The sequence below is a fragment of the Mauremys reevesii genome, linkage group 2 (assembly GCF_016161935.1).
Source record: "Mauremys reevesii isolate NIE-2019 linkage group 2, ASM1616193v1, whole genome shotgun sequence".
Classification (NCBI taxonomy): Eukaryota; Metazoa; Chordata; order Testudines; family Geoemydidae; genus Mauremys; species Mauremys reevesii.
Genome location: NC_052624.1, coordinates 217,996,704 through 218,011,495, shown reverse-complemented (window position 1 = coordinate 218,011,495; position 14,792 = coordinate 217,996,704). Strand labels below are relative to the sequence as shown.

Below are 14,792 nucleotides of genomic sequence, written 5' to 3'. Positions count from 1 at the left end.
GTATGGGATTCTTCTGTTCTAAGTGCAGGACTCTGCACTTATCCTTGTTGAACCTCATCAGATTTCTTTTGGCCCAATCCTCTAATTTGTCTAGGTCCCTCTGTATCCTGTTCCTACCCTCCAGCATATCTACCACTCCTCCCAGCTTAGTGTCCTCTGCAAATTTGTTGAGGATGCAATCCACGCCATCCTCCAGATCATTAATGAAGATCTTTGGGGCACTCCACTTGATACCGGCTGCCAACTAGACATGGAGCCATTGATCACTACCTGTTGAGCCCGATCAGCTAGCCAGATTTCTATCCACCTTTATAGTCCATTAATCCAGCCCATACTTCTTTAACTTGCTGGTAAGAATACTGAGGCAAGAATACATCTCCCCTCACAGTCCACGAAGACCACTTTGACTAAGCACAAATAAAACATACAAAGTTATTACTTGATGTTGCAGAGGATGGTGAAGGTATGCCCGTTGTGCTGCCTTCCAAAGAGCAGTGAAACATTGCATAAATCCCTCTTCTCCCCCAGAGTGGAATGGGATGGCCAAAAGCATCACATGCCTGATGGGTGATGGTAAGCCTCTGTGCCTCTCTATAGTCTGTGCCTTGGGAAGGGGGCCAGAATATTTCAGAGACATGGAGATGCTTAACAAATGGTGATTGGGATTTTCTTTCTCATTCCAACACTTTGGATCAATTTTTTAAAAGGTATTTAAATGTGGTGCTTAGTGGGATTTTCAAAAGTGCCCAGTTGCCCTTCTCTGTTCAGCCATTTTTACACACTTTACACTGTCTTATGACCAGGGTTCTCAATCCAATTCAGTCATATTCCCTAGATGGTGAAAAACACTTTTCAAGCTCTCTCCACTACCTTGCTTCAGTTCTTATGATATAAATTCATTTTTTTCAAATCCTCTTTCCTGCCTAGAGGTATAGGCAGGGGGAAAACCTACTTCTTGTGTTCTAGATACAGTACTTTGAAAGGAGGCAGTGTAGGAAGGAACTCAAATGTGAAATGGCAGCATTATTAACTGTGGTAAGTAACCTGTCATTTAGATCAACTTCTGTACCAGATGACTAGAAGATAGCTAATGTGACACCAATATTTTAAAAAGGCTCTAGAGGCGATCCTGGAAATTACACGCCGCTAAGCCTAACTTCAGTACCAAGCAAATTGGTTGAAACTATAGTAAAGAACAGAGTTATCAGAGTTATCATAGATGAACACAATTTGTTGGGGAAGAGTCAACATGGTTTTTGTAAGGGGAAATCATGCCTCACCAATCTACTAGAATTCTTTGAGGGGGTCAACAAGCATGTGGACAAGGGGGATCCAGTGGATATAGTGTACTTAGATTTTTCAGAAAGCTTTTGACAAGGTCTCTCACCAATAAGCTGTCCTGGGATAAGAGGGAAGATCCTCTCATAGATCAGTAACTGATTAAAAGATAGAAAACCAACGGGTAGGAATAAATTATCAGTTTTCAGAATGGAGAGAAGTAAATAGTGGTGTCCCACACAGGAGTCTGTACTGGGACCAGTATTGTTCAACATATTCCTAAATGATGTGGGGAAAACGGGTAAACAGTGAGGTGGAAAAATTTGAAGATGATACAAACTACTCAAGATAGTTAAGTCCAAAGCAGACTGCGAAGAGTTAAAAAGAGATCTAACAAAACTGGGTGACTGGACAACAAAAGAGATTAAATTCAATGTTGATAAATGCAAAGTAATGCACATTGGAAAACATAATCCCAACTATACATAAAAAATGATGGGGTCTAAATAAGATGTTACCACTCAAGAAAGAGATCTTGGAGTCATTGTGGATAGTTCTCTGAAAACATCCACTCAATGTGCAGCAGCCGTCAAAAAAGCTAACAATGTTGGGAATCGTTAGGGAAGGGATAGATAATAAGACCAAAAATATCATGTTGCCTCTATATAAATCCATGAATACTGCATGCAGATGCAGTCGCCCCATCTCAAAAAAGATATATTGGAATTGGAAAAGGTACAGAGAAGGGCTACAAAATAATTATGGGTATGGAACAGCTTCCATTGAGGAGAGGTTAATAAGACTGGGACTTGTCAGCTTGGAAGAGATATGACAAAAGGGGGATGGGTTAGAGGTCTGTAAAATCATGACTGGTGTGGAGAAAGTAAATAAGGAAGCATTGTTTACTCTTTCTCATACCACAAGAATTAGCGGTCACTAAATGAAATTAATAGGTAGCATGTTTAAAACAAGCAAAAGGAAGTATTTCTTCACACACTGTACAGTCAACGTGTGGAACTCTTTGCCAAAGGATGGTGTGAAGGCCAAGACTATAACAGGGTTCAAAAAAGAACTAGTTAAGTTCATGGAGGATAGGTCCGTCAATGGCTATTACTATGCTCTGATGTGTCCCTAGCCTCTGTTTGTCATAAGCTGGAAATGGCAATAGGGGATGGATCACTTGATGATTACGTGTTCTGTTAATTCCCTCTGAAGCACCTGGCATTGGCCACTGTTAGAAGACAGAATATTGGGCTAGATGAACCATTGGTCTGACCCAGAATGGCCGTTCTTCCGTTCTAGCTGTCACAGCCAGAATAAAACAAGCCTAAGTTGGAGTCCAAGTCTTGCTTATTAGAACCAATATAGAACTTAATACAAATATGGAGGGGCATGTCAGGTGTTGTACTGACAGTTACTGCAGTCCTTCTGTGAGCCAATCAAATCATTCAAAAGGCAGAACAGAACTAGAAGACTGCAAAGTTTGCACTAAAAGGAGAGTCCTGGTGCAACCTTAACTGTGAAACTATTTGATGTTAATCTCTGTACTAGACAACTAAAAGTTGTTCTTTATGGTCCCTATATGTATATTCCAAATGTGGGTGCAAATGCACTCTATGCGCCGGATCTAGAAGATTTTCTTAGCAGTATTTGTTGACCTGCACATGCATCAGGCATCCCCTAATGCTCGTAGCTGAGGGTATAATAGGTTATGCAGATCAACACCTCTCCAATTCCCTATTACCGCCATGTGGTGTGAGTCAGAACCCTCGTTCTTTCACACTCTTAGTTTAAGAGAGTGACTTTTGTCCATTTGTATATAGGTGTTTATATTGTTCGTTGTTGTAGAACAGGGGTCGGCAACCTTTCAGAAGTGGTGTGCCGAGTCTTCATTTATTCACTTTAACTTAAGGTTTTGCGTGCCGGTAATGCATTTTAACGTTTTTTAGAAGGTCTCTCTCTACAAGTCTGTATATTATATAACTAAACTATTGTTGTATGTAAAGTAAACAAGGTTTTCAAAATGTTTAAGAAGCTTCATTTAAAATAAAATTAAAATGCTGATCTTATACCGCCGGCCTGCTCAGCCCACTGCCGGCCTGGGGTTCCTTTCACCTAGGCCAACAGCAGGCTGAGTGGGGCCTGCGGCCAGGACCCTGGCTGGCAAGGGGCCGGTAGCCAGAATCCTTGACCAGAAGCGGGCTGGCTGGGGGCCAGGACCCCAGACCGCTGGCAGGCTGAGTGGGGGCCGGGACCCCAGACCAGCAGTGGACTGAGCAGCTCAGCCTGCTGTCGGTCTGGGGTTCCGACCGCTGGCTCTTGCCAGCCAGGGTCCCGGCTGCTGGCCCCACTCAACCCGCTGCCAGTCTGGGCTCCCAGCCCTGTCCACATAGAGTGGGTACCTACCTTCTCTCTGGTTCTGGCCTATTCTCTTCCTCAATCTCTGCACTGAGCTGTGGGTGGGGGTGCACTGAGCACAGGGCTGGGGGTTGGGTTGCAGGGTCTGGCCAGGAGCTAGAATGAGGGAGGGGGCTCAGGGTTGGGGCAGGAGGTTTGGGTGTGGAGCACTTACCTGGGCAGCTCCCATTTGATGTGAGGGGTGCAGGTGGGAATGTGGGGGTGTGGGGTGCAGGAGCTCCTATTTGGTGCTCAGAGTGGGGGGGTGAGGATGTGGGGGGTGCAAGAGTCAGGGCATGGGGTGTGGGGGCGCTAGGTATGTGTGGGGAGTGCAGGAGCCAGGGCAGAGGGTTTTGGGGGTCTGGGTATGTGTGGGGAGTGCAAGAGTCAGGGCAGGATGTGTGGGAGGAGGGTGCAGGAGTCAGGGCATGGGGTGGGGGGCTGGGTATGTGTGGAGGGTGCAGGAGTCAGGGCAGAAGGCTGGGGGCATGTGAAGGGGGTGCAGGAGTCAGGGCATGGGTTGTGGGGGGACTGGGTATATGTGGGGGGTGCCAGAGTCATGGCTGGGGTCGTGGGGGGTGCAGGGGGCTGTAGTGTGAGGAGGGTGCAGGGGTCAGGGCTGGGGGGGGGTGCTCCCAGCCTCCTGCCCTGAGCGGCTCATGGCGGGGGGCTGGAGGGATATGCCCCCTTCCCCAAGGCCCCCCTTCTGCCTCTTCTCCACCTCCTTCCCAGTCTGAGCAGCGAGGGTGCTGAGGCTCCTCTTCTCCCCTCCCTCGCAAGGGCCATCAGCGGCAGGGAGTGAGAGGAGGTGGGGCATGACGCAGCACGCTGGGGGAATAGGCAGGGGAGAGGGAAGTTTGGCTCCCGGCAGAGCCTGCCCTACAGCAGCAGCCGACAGGACCAAGCTTGCTTCTGCCCCCACCAGCGGTAGGCGGGGGGCGGAGAAGAGTGGGCTGGGCCAGGCAGGATTTTTAATTGAACGCTGCTGCCTGCCGGGGTCCTGGCTATCGGCCCCGCTCACCGGGACCAGCAGTGGCCGAAGCGTGCCATTAAAAATCGACTCGCATGCTGTCTTTGGCACGCATGCCATAGGTTGCCGACCCTGTTGTAGAATTTCTCTTTTCTTTTAACCCTGCATCAGCCTCCTCCTCCCCCGGACCACCTAGGGGAACCTGCGCATCAGTGCATTCTCCAACAAGAAGCCGACACTCTTCTCGTGAAAGGAGCCATAGAGTGGGTACCACCTCCCTACATGGGAAGAGGCTTCTATTTCTCATACTTCCTCATCCCAAAGAAGGGCAGAGGGTGCCACCTCATTCTCAAACTTCAACTACTGAACACCTTTATCAGAAAAGCCAATTTCTGTATGGGACATTGGTATCCATTATCCCTTGTCTCTGCTACGGGGCCTTGTTTGTGGCTCTCAACATGGAGGATGCCTACTTCCACATTGACATTCACCCAACCCACCAGAAATTTCTCTATTTCCATGTAAGGGGACGCGACTCGACTCCATTGTGGCATGAGCTGTCCTCTGGCAGACTGCTTTGCAGACCTATGCTACAACCCATGCACCATGGTTCACTATTGTCTCTTCCTCCTTGGACATATGGCAGCCTGTACTTCTGTGTGACCCTGCAACCATGTCTACACATGCATTGCTTCCAAACATTCGGTCTGTAGATGAAGAGGAGCAAAAAGGACTGCTTGGAGGCCAAACTCATTGTCCCCCCCCCACCAGACAGTTCTGGTCTCCCTCACATAGTGGACTGACCCTTCCAAGGTCATAGTTGGTACCTCCTTCACCCCTCCTACCCTAAAGGCCATGATCAAAACAGATTCCTCCCTCGCGGGTTGGGGAGCCCACCTAGACCATCACATAGCCCAGGGTGTCTGGACACCACAAAGAGGCCAGGATGCAAATAAACGTGCTAGAACTGATGGAAGTCTGTTTTGCATGCCAGGCATTTCTTCCTCTCATCTGTTCCCGCCATGTTCAATTACTCTCTGAGAACATCGCAGCAGTTGTGTACATCAACAAGCAGGGCAGCACCAAGTCTACCTCTCTCTGCTCCCAGTCCATCCACCTTTGGAACTGGTGCATCAAACACCATGTGATGTTCCACACCATGTATCTGCCAGGCACCCCATAGTGCCTGGCTGATGCCCTCAGCAGAATTCTCTGTGTCAACCATGAGTAGGAATGAACGATGCCACACTCTGATACTTTCCCCACAAATGGGGCACCACATGCTGGGATCTCTTTACCACTCATGAGAACTGCAAAGTGCCCCTTTATTATTCCAGGGGGAGCCATAAGCCATAAGGGAGGTGTGACCAGGGTCCTAGTGGGGAGCCAGCTATGGTCACTCAATTAGGGTGAACTACAAAGAATGGGGCAGACAGTCCCCATAAAGCTGGTGGATATTCCAATACTTAGATTCACCAAGCCAACATAAAACAGCTTCTTTATTACTTTACTGGTTACTCAGAAGTCCAAACAACATAGTTCCCTTATAGTGATCCAGCCTCAGGCTCTATCCAGGTACCTACATCACATATAACGAAAATTTCTGTAACTCTTATTTTGTCCTATAAAAGAAAAGGTACTACCAATCCCAAAGGATTGGACACATTACCTCCCAGGTTAATGAGTGTTTCAGATCTTACTCAAATACATGCTACAGCCAATTCTTATTAACTAAAATAAACTTTATTAAAAAACATGAGAGAGAGAGAGAATGGTTAAAAGATCAATATACATACAGACATGAGTTTGATTCATTGATGTTCAGATTCATAGGAGAGATGGTGAACATTGTAGTTGCAGAGTTCTTTCAGAAATAGTTCATAGGTTATAGTCCAAGGCCCAAATCTCATATTCAGGGCATACCAGCATCACTGGGACCTCAGTCTTGCAACTCAAACTTCTCCTGATGAAGCATAAGCAGATCTGAGACGACAGAATCGGGATTCAAGGATCTTTTATACAATTTCATGTCTCTTGACAAGTTGGAGTTCCTCAGGGAACAAAAGGTAATTAGGATGACTTTGAAAGAGGTCCATCACCAGTACTTAGCTATACGAATTAATATAAGGCCATTTCCTTGTTCCTCCACCATTCACAGTACGTTTCAAGGAAAGATGAATACCAAAATATCCCGTGATTACAATTCATTTAAGTGATAGGATGTTCTTTTGACTTCTGAATTATCAGAATACAGCATAGACGGACTGTTGATTACATTGTCAACCCTACTCATACATATGTAAATAAACAAAAACACAAACATCATCTCCCCACATGTCTTTTGAGGGTTATTTATTTTGCAGGATGTTTAACCCTTTCTAGCCATGTGTCACAGGAGGACTCTCAGAGCAATGCTCTTCTCCCCTCGATGGGCAACTTCCACTAAGCCTTCCCCCAACCTCCTCCTCCCACAAGTGCTACGCAAGATTTGCCGAGCTACCATAATACTTATAGCCCTGTTCTGGCGCCATCAGTTTTGGTTCACACATCTCCTCATACTCGCCACCTGCACACCACTCCACCTCTGAATGCTTCTGGATCTCCTCATACAAGATTGGGCCAGGGCCAGCATCCCAATCCAGGCCCTCTTCTCCTCACAGCCTGGGTTTTGGATGGGGCTGGGGGTAGACAAAGCATGCTCCAAACTGGTATGATAAATTCCTAACCAGAGCAGGAGGGCATCCACCAGGGCCTGTTACCAAGCTAAATGGAAATGCTTCATCTCATAGGATCACCACCCACTGAGTGTAATATCCCTATCTATTGTCCTCCACTACCTTCTCAAGCTCAAAATGTCAGGCCTGTCCCTCAGCTCTATATGGGTCCACCTAGCAGCACTCAGTGCCTTTCTCCCCCCATGGACAGCGCTTCAGTGTTACACACCCTACCACCATCCATTTCATGACAGGTCGTCTCAATACTTTCTCACCAGTACTCAAGCCCCCTTAATCTCATTCTCTTTGCCCTCATGAAGCCCTCCTTCAGCCACTAGCAACACACTCCCTCTCCCATCTCGCTATGAAGGTGATGTTCTTAGTGGCCATTACCTCAGCTAGATGAGTCAGTGAACTGGCGGTCATGATGTCTGACCCACCCTGCTTAGTGTTCCATAGTGTTCCTTACAGCTATATCCTAAATTCCTCCCAAAAGTAGTGTTGGAGTTCCACCTAAATCAGTACATCCATCTGCCTGTGTTCTACCCCAAGCCTTATGCCTCCGGCATGGACAGAGTCCTACACTCCCTCAACATCCGCTGTGCACTTCATTCTACATTCTTCGAGACCTGTGCTTTTCGTTCTTCACCAAAACTATTTGTAGCCATTGCTGACTGATCCAAGGGCCAAGCCCTTTCCTCCCAAACGAATCTCCAAATGGATCTCCAGGTTCATCCATAAATGCTACACATTATCCAACTTACCGCCGCCTGATGGAGTCACAGCACACTCTATGCAAGTGGATGTCTCATGGCATGACATCCATCATGTAGCAACATGGTGCTCCATCCACATGTTCACATCCCACTATGCCATCGGCCAAGCAGCAGCTGCAGACAGTGCTGTAGGTCGTGCTGTACTACAAAGTGTACTTCCTCTCACATCCTTGCACCCACCTCCATGCTGATCACTGCTCTCTACTCACCCACATTTGGAATACATACAGGGACCATCACTCGAAGAAGAAGAGGAGGTTACTTACCTGTAACTGCAGGTTCTTTGAGATGTGTGGTCCCTATTTGTATTCCAGTATCCGCCCGCCATCCCCTCTGCTAAGGGCTGGACTACTCAGCGGTAAGGGTGACACCGGAGAAGCATTGACCCTCACGACCTTGGCCTGTGAGCACAAGGGGATGCACGTGCAGGTCAACAGACACTACTAAGAAAACCTTCCAGCACATGGCGCAAACACGCACCCACATTTGGAATACTAATAGGGACCATATATCCTGAAAAACCTCCAATTAAAGGTAAATAACCTCCTCCTTTAGAAAATGTCTTGTTCCCGTCTGTAGAATAAATATCTTTAAGTGAAAATGATTATGGAAGGTGTCATTTTTTTCTTATACAGCTTCAAAGCCCATTATTGCTACTATTTAAATTTAAAAAACAAGTTTCCATTTGAGCCAACCAAAGACTTTCTCAGCATCAAAAGCTTATCTAGGGTCTTACTCTCTTATCTAGAGTTGAATTTTTAAAAGTCAAAATGTGTTTAGCTCAGGGGTTGGCAACCTTTCAGACGTGGTGTGCCGAGTTTAACATTTTAGAAGATCTCTTTCTATAAGTATATAATATATAACTAAACTATTGTATGTAAAGTAAATTAAAATGCAGAGCCCCCCAGACCAATGGCCAGGACCTGGGCAGTGTGAGTGCCACTGAAAATCAGCTCGCATGCCGCCTTCGGCACGCATGCCATAGGTTGCCTACCCCTGGTTTAGGTGCTTGGTATTAACTGAGCTATGTTGGCCTGTTATAAACTAAATTCAAGTGCACAATCAGTGTTTCAGGCCTTTAAACACAATCTTTGTGAGGAGTTCATAATCTACATTTAGTATAGCGAAATGAGTCTGTAGGCACTGTAAAACTTGGATGCTTCCCCTCCTGTATTAATGCAGTTGGTGCTAAGAATTTTTTTGGCATGGAATCATGAGGGATAATGTATTTATCTCACTAACACACATGTCCATATGTGAAGCTTTACTTTACCATTCTTAGGAGATAATTGGGATAAGTGATTCCTGATGTGATTGAAGAAACTTTCTTTAAGTCCTCAAGACGTTACAAATATATTTATTTCCTTTAAGAAATCTAATGGAATATTATCATCTGTGTATGTAGTAGTAGAAATAATAAAATGTCTGATTTTATGTGTATTTGGGATGAGAGGATTTTGATTTTAGGTGTTGTTTCATCCTATTAGTTTTATGGAGAAGAAAGGCTGAGAGCTCATTGGCTCGTATGCTTCTCTTGGGACCTTTACTTTCAGACTTTTATTTCAGCATTTTATCAAATAGTTTGTTCATTTCTCCTATGATTTATGAAGGGCTCTTCAAACTTTGAGTCCCATTTGTGGTAGGAATGTCTACTAGTTCATCTTCTTTACCCTCTAAATCTTTTATAGTTTGTATACAAATCTATGACTGAAGCATGGCCTGAGACCAGGGCTCAGTAAGCTTGTGATTTAACAAATGTATCTTTAAGAGGTTTTAATTGGTTTTGTTCTTTTAAATCAACATGTTGGGGTTTTTTTAGATTTGCCATTGAAATTTCCAGAAATTTGACTAAAATCCTTGTTGCCAGTACAAGAATCAGTGTTTTACAGGCAGAGCATCATAAATATTACTCTTCTCTATTCCATTTTTTAGCACCCAATTGAAGCCTCCATATGCATCTGTAAATATCGGAGGAAAAAGCGTTGTCTGAAATGTATCTGGCTGCTAAATTTTTTTTTAAATCCAGTAGTGGGAGCATATCTAATTTTTTTAACCAATTTTTGCCTCTTCCCCATATCATTTTTCCATACTTGAAACTGGTCTATTTCTGTTGTATTGTCCCAGAGATGCATGAAGAAAGACAAGGACACAAGGGATGTGGTTTCACTCAACTTCAACTTTATTTAACTCGTTGCTGGATAGTTCCAGACTAACTTGTCCAAGTAGATTATGCTTTCTTTCATAATGTGTTCTGCCCGGGGCAGGGGAAAGGGGTTGCCATCAGGCTTCTCTTCTCTTCCCCATCCCACCCTACCCCCCTAAGCTGATCCCAGAGCTATTGCTGAGACCCCACTTCCCTCCCCTTGTACAAGATTTGGGGGAAAAGGGGTTGTCTGATACAAGAAGACATCAGGAGCTCCTTCCCATAACTCCACTTCCAGTTCCGGTTCATCAGGGAAGTGGGCACACTATCAGATGGTACCTGTACTGGACACCTGTCAAGTTGGGACAATGTGAACTTTACCTCCTAACCCACCCTACCGGGTCACTGGGGGGCTGTGGGAAAAGTGGGGGGGAAAAACAACACCTATCCAAGCCAGTATGGCAGCGATGGAAACATTTCTTCCCTGCCCTAAAAAGGCAACTAGTGCAATGCGGACAGCAGATCAGAAACCTGGTCCTACTCTAATCCCAGGAGAGGGAGCCATTGCTCTGGACATGTAGTGCACCCCAACCAGGGAGGAAAGGGCTTATATTTCCTCCCCTTGGGTGTGTGTGATCCAGTAAACTTCTGCTTGGCTACTCTGAAGAGCACATCAGCTGAGATGCACCCTCTCCCAGGGGATTGGCCCTGCTTTCAGCAGGGATTGGACTAGATGACCTCCTGAGGTCCCTTCCAACCCTGATATTCTATGATTCTACACTCCACCCTTCAAAAACCATAAGTAAAGCCCGCTCACATAATGTTACTGATCTGCTACATGATTTGTCAAAGGTTGCCAAGCTTTGCCTTTTATATTTGCATATCGTAGACAATCTTCAAATTGCGGTTCAGTATCATACTTTATCTTTCTGCAGCAGTTTCTTACTTTTAGAAAATAACAATTTCACTGATATGTCATGCATAATTTTTCTTTTTCCTCTTAGCCCCATGTGCTGTTAGGAATCTACAGGACTTATCTCGGATCTACATTAGACGCACTCTTCGAAATTTCATAAATGATGAGATGCAAGCCAAGGGTATCCCTCAGAAGCCCCCACCAAAACGAAAACGCAGGAGGTGCCGTAGACGCAGGATTAACACCTATGTGTTTGTAGGCAATCAGCTCATTCCTCAGCCTCTAGACAGTGAAGAGGATGAAAGGATGGAAGAAGACAACAAAGATGATGATGATAAAGATCACAATGAAGCCTTGAAGCCAGAGGAACCTCCTCGAAATGTATTGCGAGAAAAAATTATGAGTCTACCGCTACCCGAATCTTTAAAAGCATACTTGACGTACTACAGAGAAAAGTAACTCATTTTAAGTAGAAACAATGCCTACTGATAGCTCCTTTATTCTTGAAAATGTAGCATTTATTAAGAAATAGATGGACAAATATAATTAGTCTTTCAACAAGACTGAAGTACAGTGATAAATTGTAACTTCTCTGTCTTAACTTTGCTACAAAGACTTTATTCGGTAGTAGAGAATCCCTTTTTAAAAATCTATTTTTCTTTAAATTTTGAGAAATACAGTTTTAACTCTGATAGAAAGATATTCCAAAGCAGTATGCAGCACTAATCAAGACTTGGCATGGTAAATCTTTTTTGATCTTTAACAGATTTGTATTGATAGAAGGGTAAGTGAAATTTTATATGTGCTAAATAGCTGTTGAACAAATGCATTCTGACTTGAATAACAGTTGTCTGCATGAGGTTTTAAACATGCACACAGGCATTTCTCATGTAATATTGAAATTGTACCCTTTAAAAACATTTATTTTACCATGACTTTGTTGCAGTCATTATTACCGTGTTGATATAAATGTATTCCAAGAAATACATAAGTGCAATAACTGTATACAGACATTAAATGAGCTGGCTTTAATGAAATACAAAAATGCAAGTTCTGAAATGTCAGGTGACCCTGCTACTTTTGCATTTACATCTTTTGCCAAAAGATCTTGAGAAAAGTGACCATTTCTCTCGGAGCCTTAAGGGAACATCATGTTGAATATAAAGCAAGATGCTTACTACAACCCTATTTGTTTAACTCCATACTACATTTTCAGTATTTATAAATAAAGACATTTTCTCATTCTCAAGGGTTTTAAGACAACTTATTTAGTTTCTTTCTAAAATTCACAGTATAGACACACATTTGGTAATAAAAAAGATTGTAATTTAGAATTAAATGATTTATATTTACTACTTTAATAGAATAGAATATGAATAAAATTTAGCTTGTATTGCTTACTTGGATAGCTGTAATAGTAGAATTTGTTCAGCAGATGCACTTTAGTAAGTGGATTTTGTATTTCATCTAAATATTTCTCTGAGAAGGCAGGGTTGTGCTGGCCTTACATTTGTTTCTGAACACAGCTATTTTTAGCTCATAAATATTCACAATCTTTTATATCTATCTGTTGGAAATTGAGAGTAGCGGCTTAAACTTTGGGACCCACAGAGTGCTCATTTGAATATTTCCCCTCCACCTCTTCCCTCTCATTTGGTGAAGTTGCTTGCAGTTTTCTTCTTGGCTTGATGGAGTGCTTTGTGCATTTTTGCCCATTTAATATTTTGAGTGTATTGTAGCATAGCCATGAGGGAGAATGCAGTTTAAGAACTAGGAATGATATTCAGTAAAAGCCACTTTTATTGGAAACATCTGTCTGTTGGACCTAATGGAAAACATTCCTCTTAGAGAAAATTTCTGTGCAATATATGTACTGTTGTGGTAATATTAATTATTAAATCCATCGACCATTTAACCATAAGATAAAATCATCACCATTGCAGTTATTATTTTCATAGCCAGATATTACACACCTAGTGTAATAACCCCATTTTCCAGTAGTCACTTAAAAATTAAACATTGTTTCAGGCTTTAACGGTGAGATAATAGTTAGTCCTGCTACAAATTGGACAGTGATTTTTGATTGTGCATTTCATGCTTCATTTACCATTTTAAAAAGTATGTCTTAGTACTATTGAAAAGGCAACTTGATGAAAGGCCTATTGTACCAGCATGTGGAGTTTTTTCCACAGCATATTCACAGCATGAATAAATAAAATTAAAAAAAACCCTGCCTTTATTTCCTGACATTATTTTCACAGGTAAGAGATAGTTTAGATATTTTCCTATAAAATGATACTAATGGAGTAATTGCAGTGGCTTAGCTATTGGAACCATTGAATATACTCTTTAATTAAACATTTTGGTTTTTAGATGGAATTAAAATTTAAATAATCTGAAATTCAAGCTGTTATACTTTCCAGGTAGCCTGGGAATTTTGTCTTCTCCCCTTTCCAGAATCAGCATCCATATGTTCAAGAGGTTGAAGTTACTAAATATAATTTACATATTTTCTTTGAGAACTTTATACAGGATGCTTTTGAAGATTGACTTTCTGCATTGTTTTTCACTCTTGTATACTTGGTAAAATAGACAATGGATGATTTTTCATGATTATTCACTATGTAACTTTTTGAGAGTCACTGAAAGTTTCTTTTGTGTTTATATGTGGATTTATTTTACACTGTTGAATTTACATTTACATTAAATAAAAAAGTAGAAATGCAAAATGAATCAATTGTCTTTGACGTAAATTGATAATGGGACATTATTGCAATAAAAACCTTTTTTTGGTGGCTTGTGCTTACTCAAACTTGTTTTTTCCATGGAAAAGCTTTCATTTGTGTTTGGTTTTCATTTTCAGTCTGTTCCTATTCAGACCTCTGGTAGCTTTTTAATTAGAAAACAATGATATAATTGAAATGAAAAACTACTACAATGGGGGAGAAGTGATGATTTATCCTTTCACCAGTTTTGGAATTAGAACTACTACATAAGACTAGATTGGGTAAGAGTCCTCTACCCCTGGGTGGCCCCTCTTATACAGGACACAGACTTCAAACAGTAAACTAACTACATCTGCTCTATTTGGAAGCAATCATGCCTCTTGAAAGGAACGCAGGTAGATATAGGCTCTGGATTCTTGCAGATTCTCAGTCAAGAATCGAGGGATACAAAACCTTCCTAACCGTCAGAGTGGTTAAGCACTGGAATAAATTGCTTAGGGAGGTTGTGGAATCACCATCATTGGGGATTTATAAGAGCTGGTTAGACAAACACCTGTCAGGGATGGTCTAGATAATACTTAGTCCTGCCTTGAGTGCAGGGGACTGGACTAGATAGCCTCTCGAGGTCCCTTCCAGTTCTATGATTCTGTCTCTGATGTGTGTCAGATTTGTAATTGGGAAACAGCACTGGTTGATAGTACCTGTGTTCAGAAAATGCTTTGGAGTAGTAAATGAATAAGTACAGTGAGGGCCAGGTGCATTCACAATTAGAGTTGGTTTTCATTTAAAAGAATACTGATTTTTTTAACTGAAGATATTTGATTATTCAGCTGGAAACCAAACATTTTCCGTTTAAAACAGTTTTGAGGAGG

The 14,792-nt window shown here is 42.9% G+C and overlaps 1 protein-coding gene across 5 annotated transcripts in view; it reads left to right on the top strand.

Moving 5' to 3' along the window:
• The window catches only part of PCMTD1 (protein-L-isoaspartate (D-aspartate) O-methyltransferase domain containing 1), a 91,547-nt gene extending 77,620 nt beyond the window's left edge, over positions 1 to 13,927 (top strand). For all 5 annotated transcript variants that reach the window (XM_039524303.1, XM_039524305.1, XM_039524304.1 and 2 more), the window contains one exon: positions 11,283 to 13,927. In XM_039524303.1, the coding sequence (XP_039380237.1) occupies positions 11,283 to 11,653 (371 nt within the window). In that variant the 3' untranslated portion in view covers positions 11,654 to 13,927. The remainder of the gene's footprint in view (positions 1 to 11,282) is intronic.
• The last annotated feature ends 865 nt before the right edge of the window (positions 13,928 to 14,792 follow it).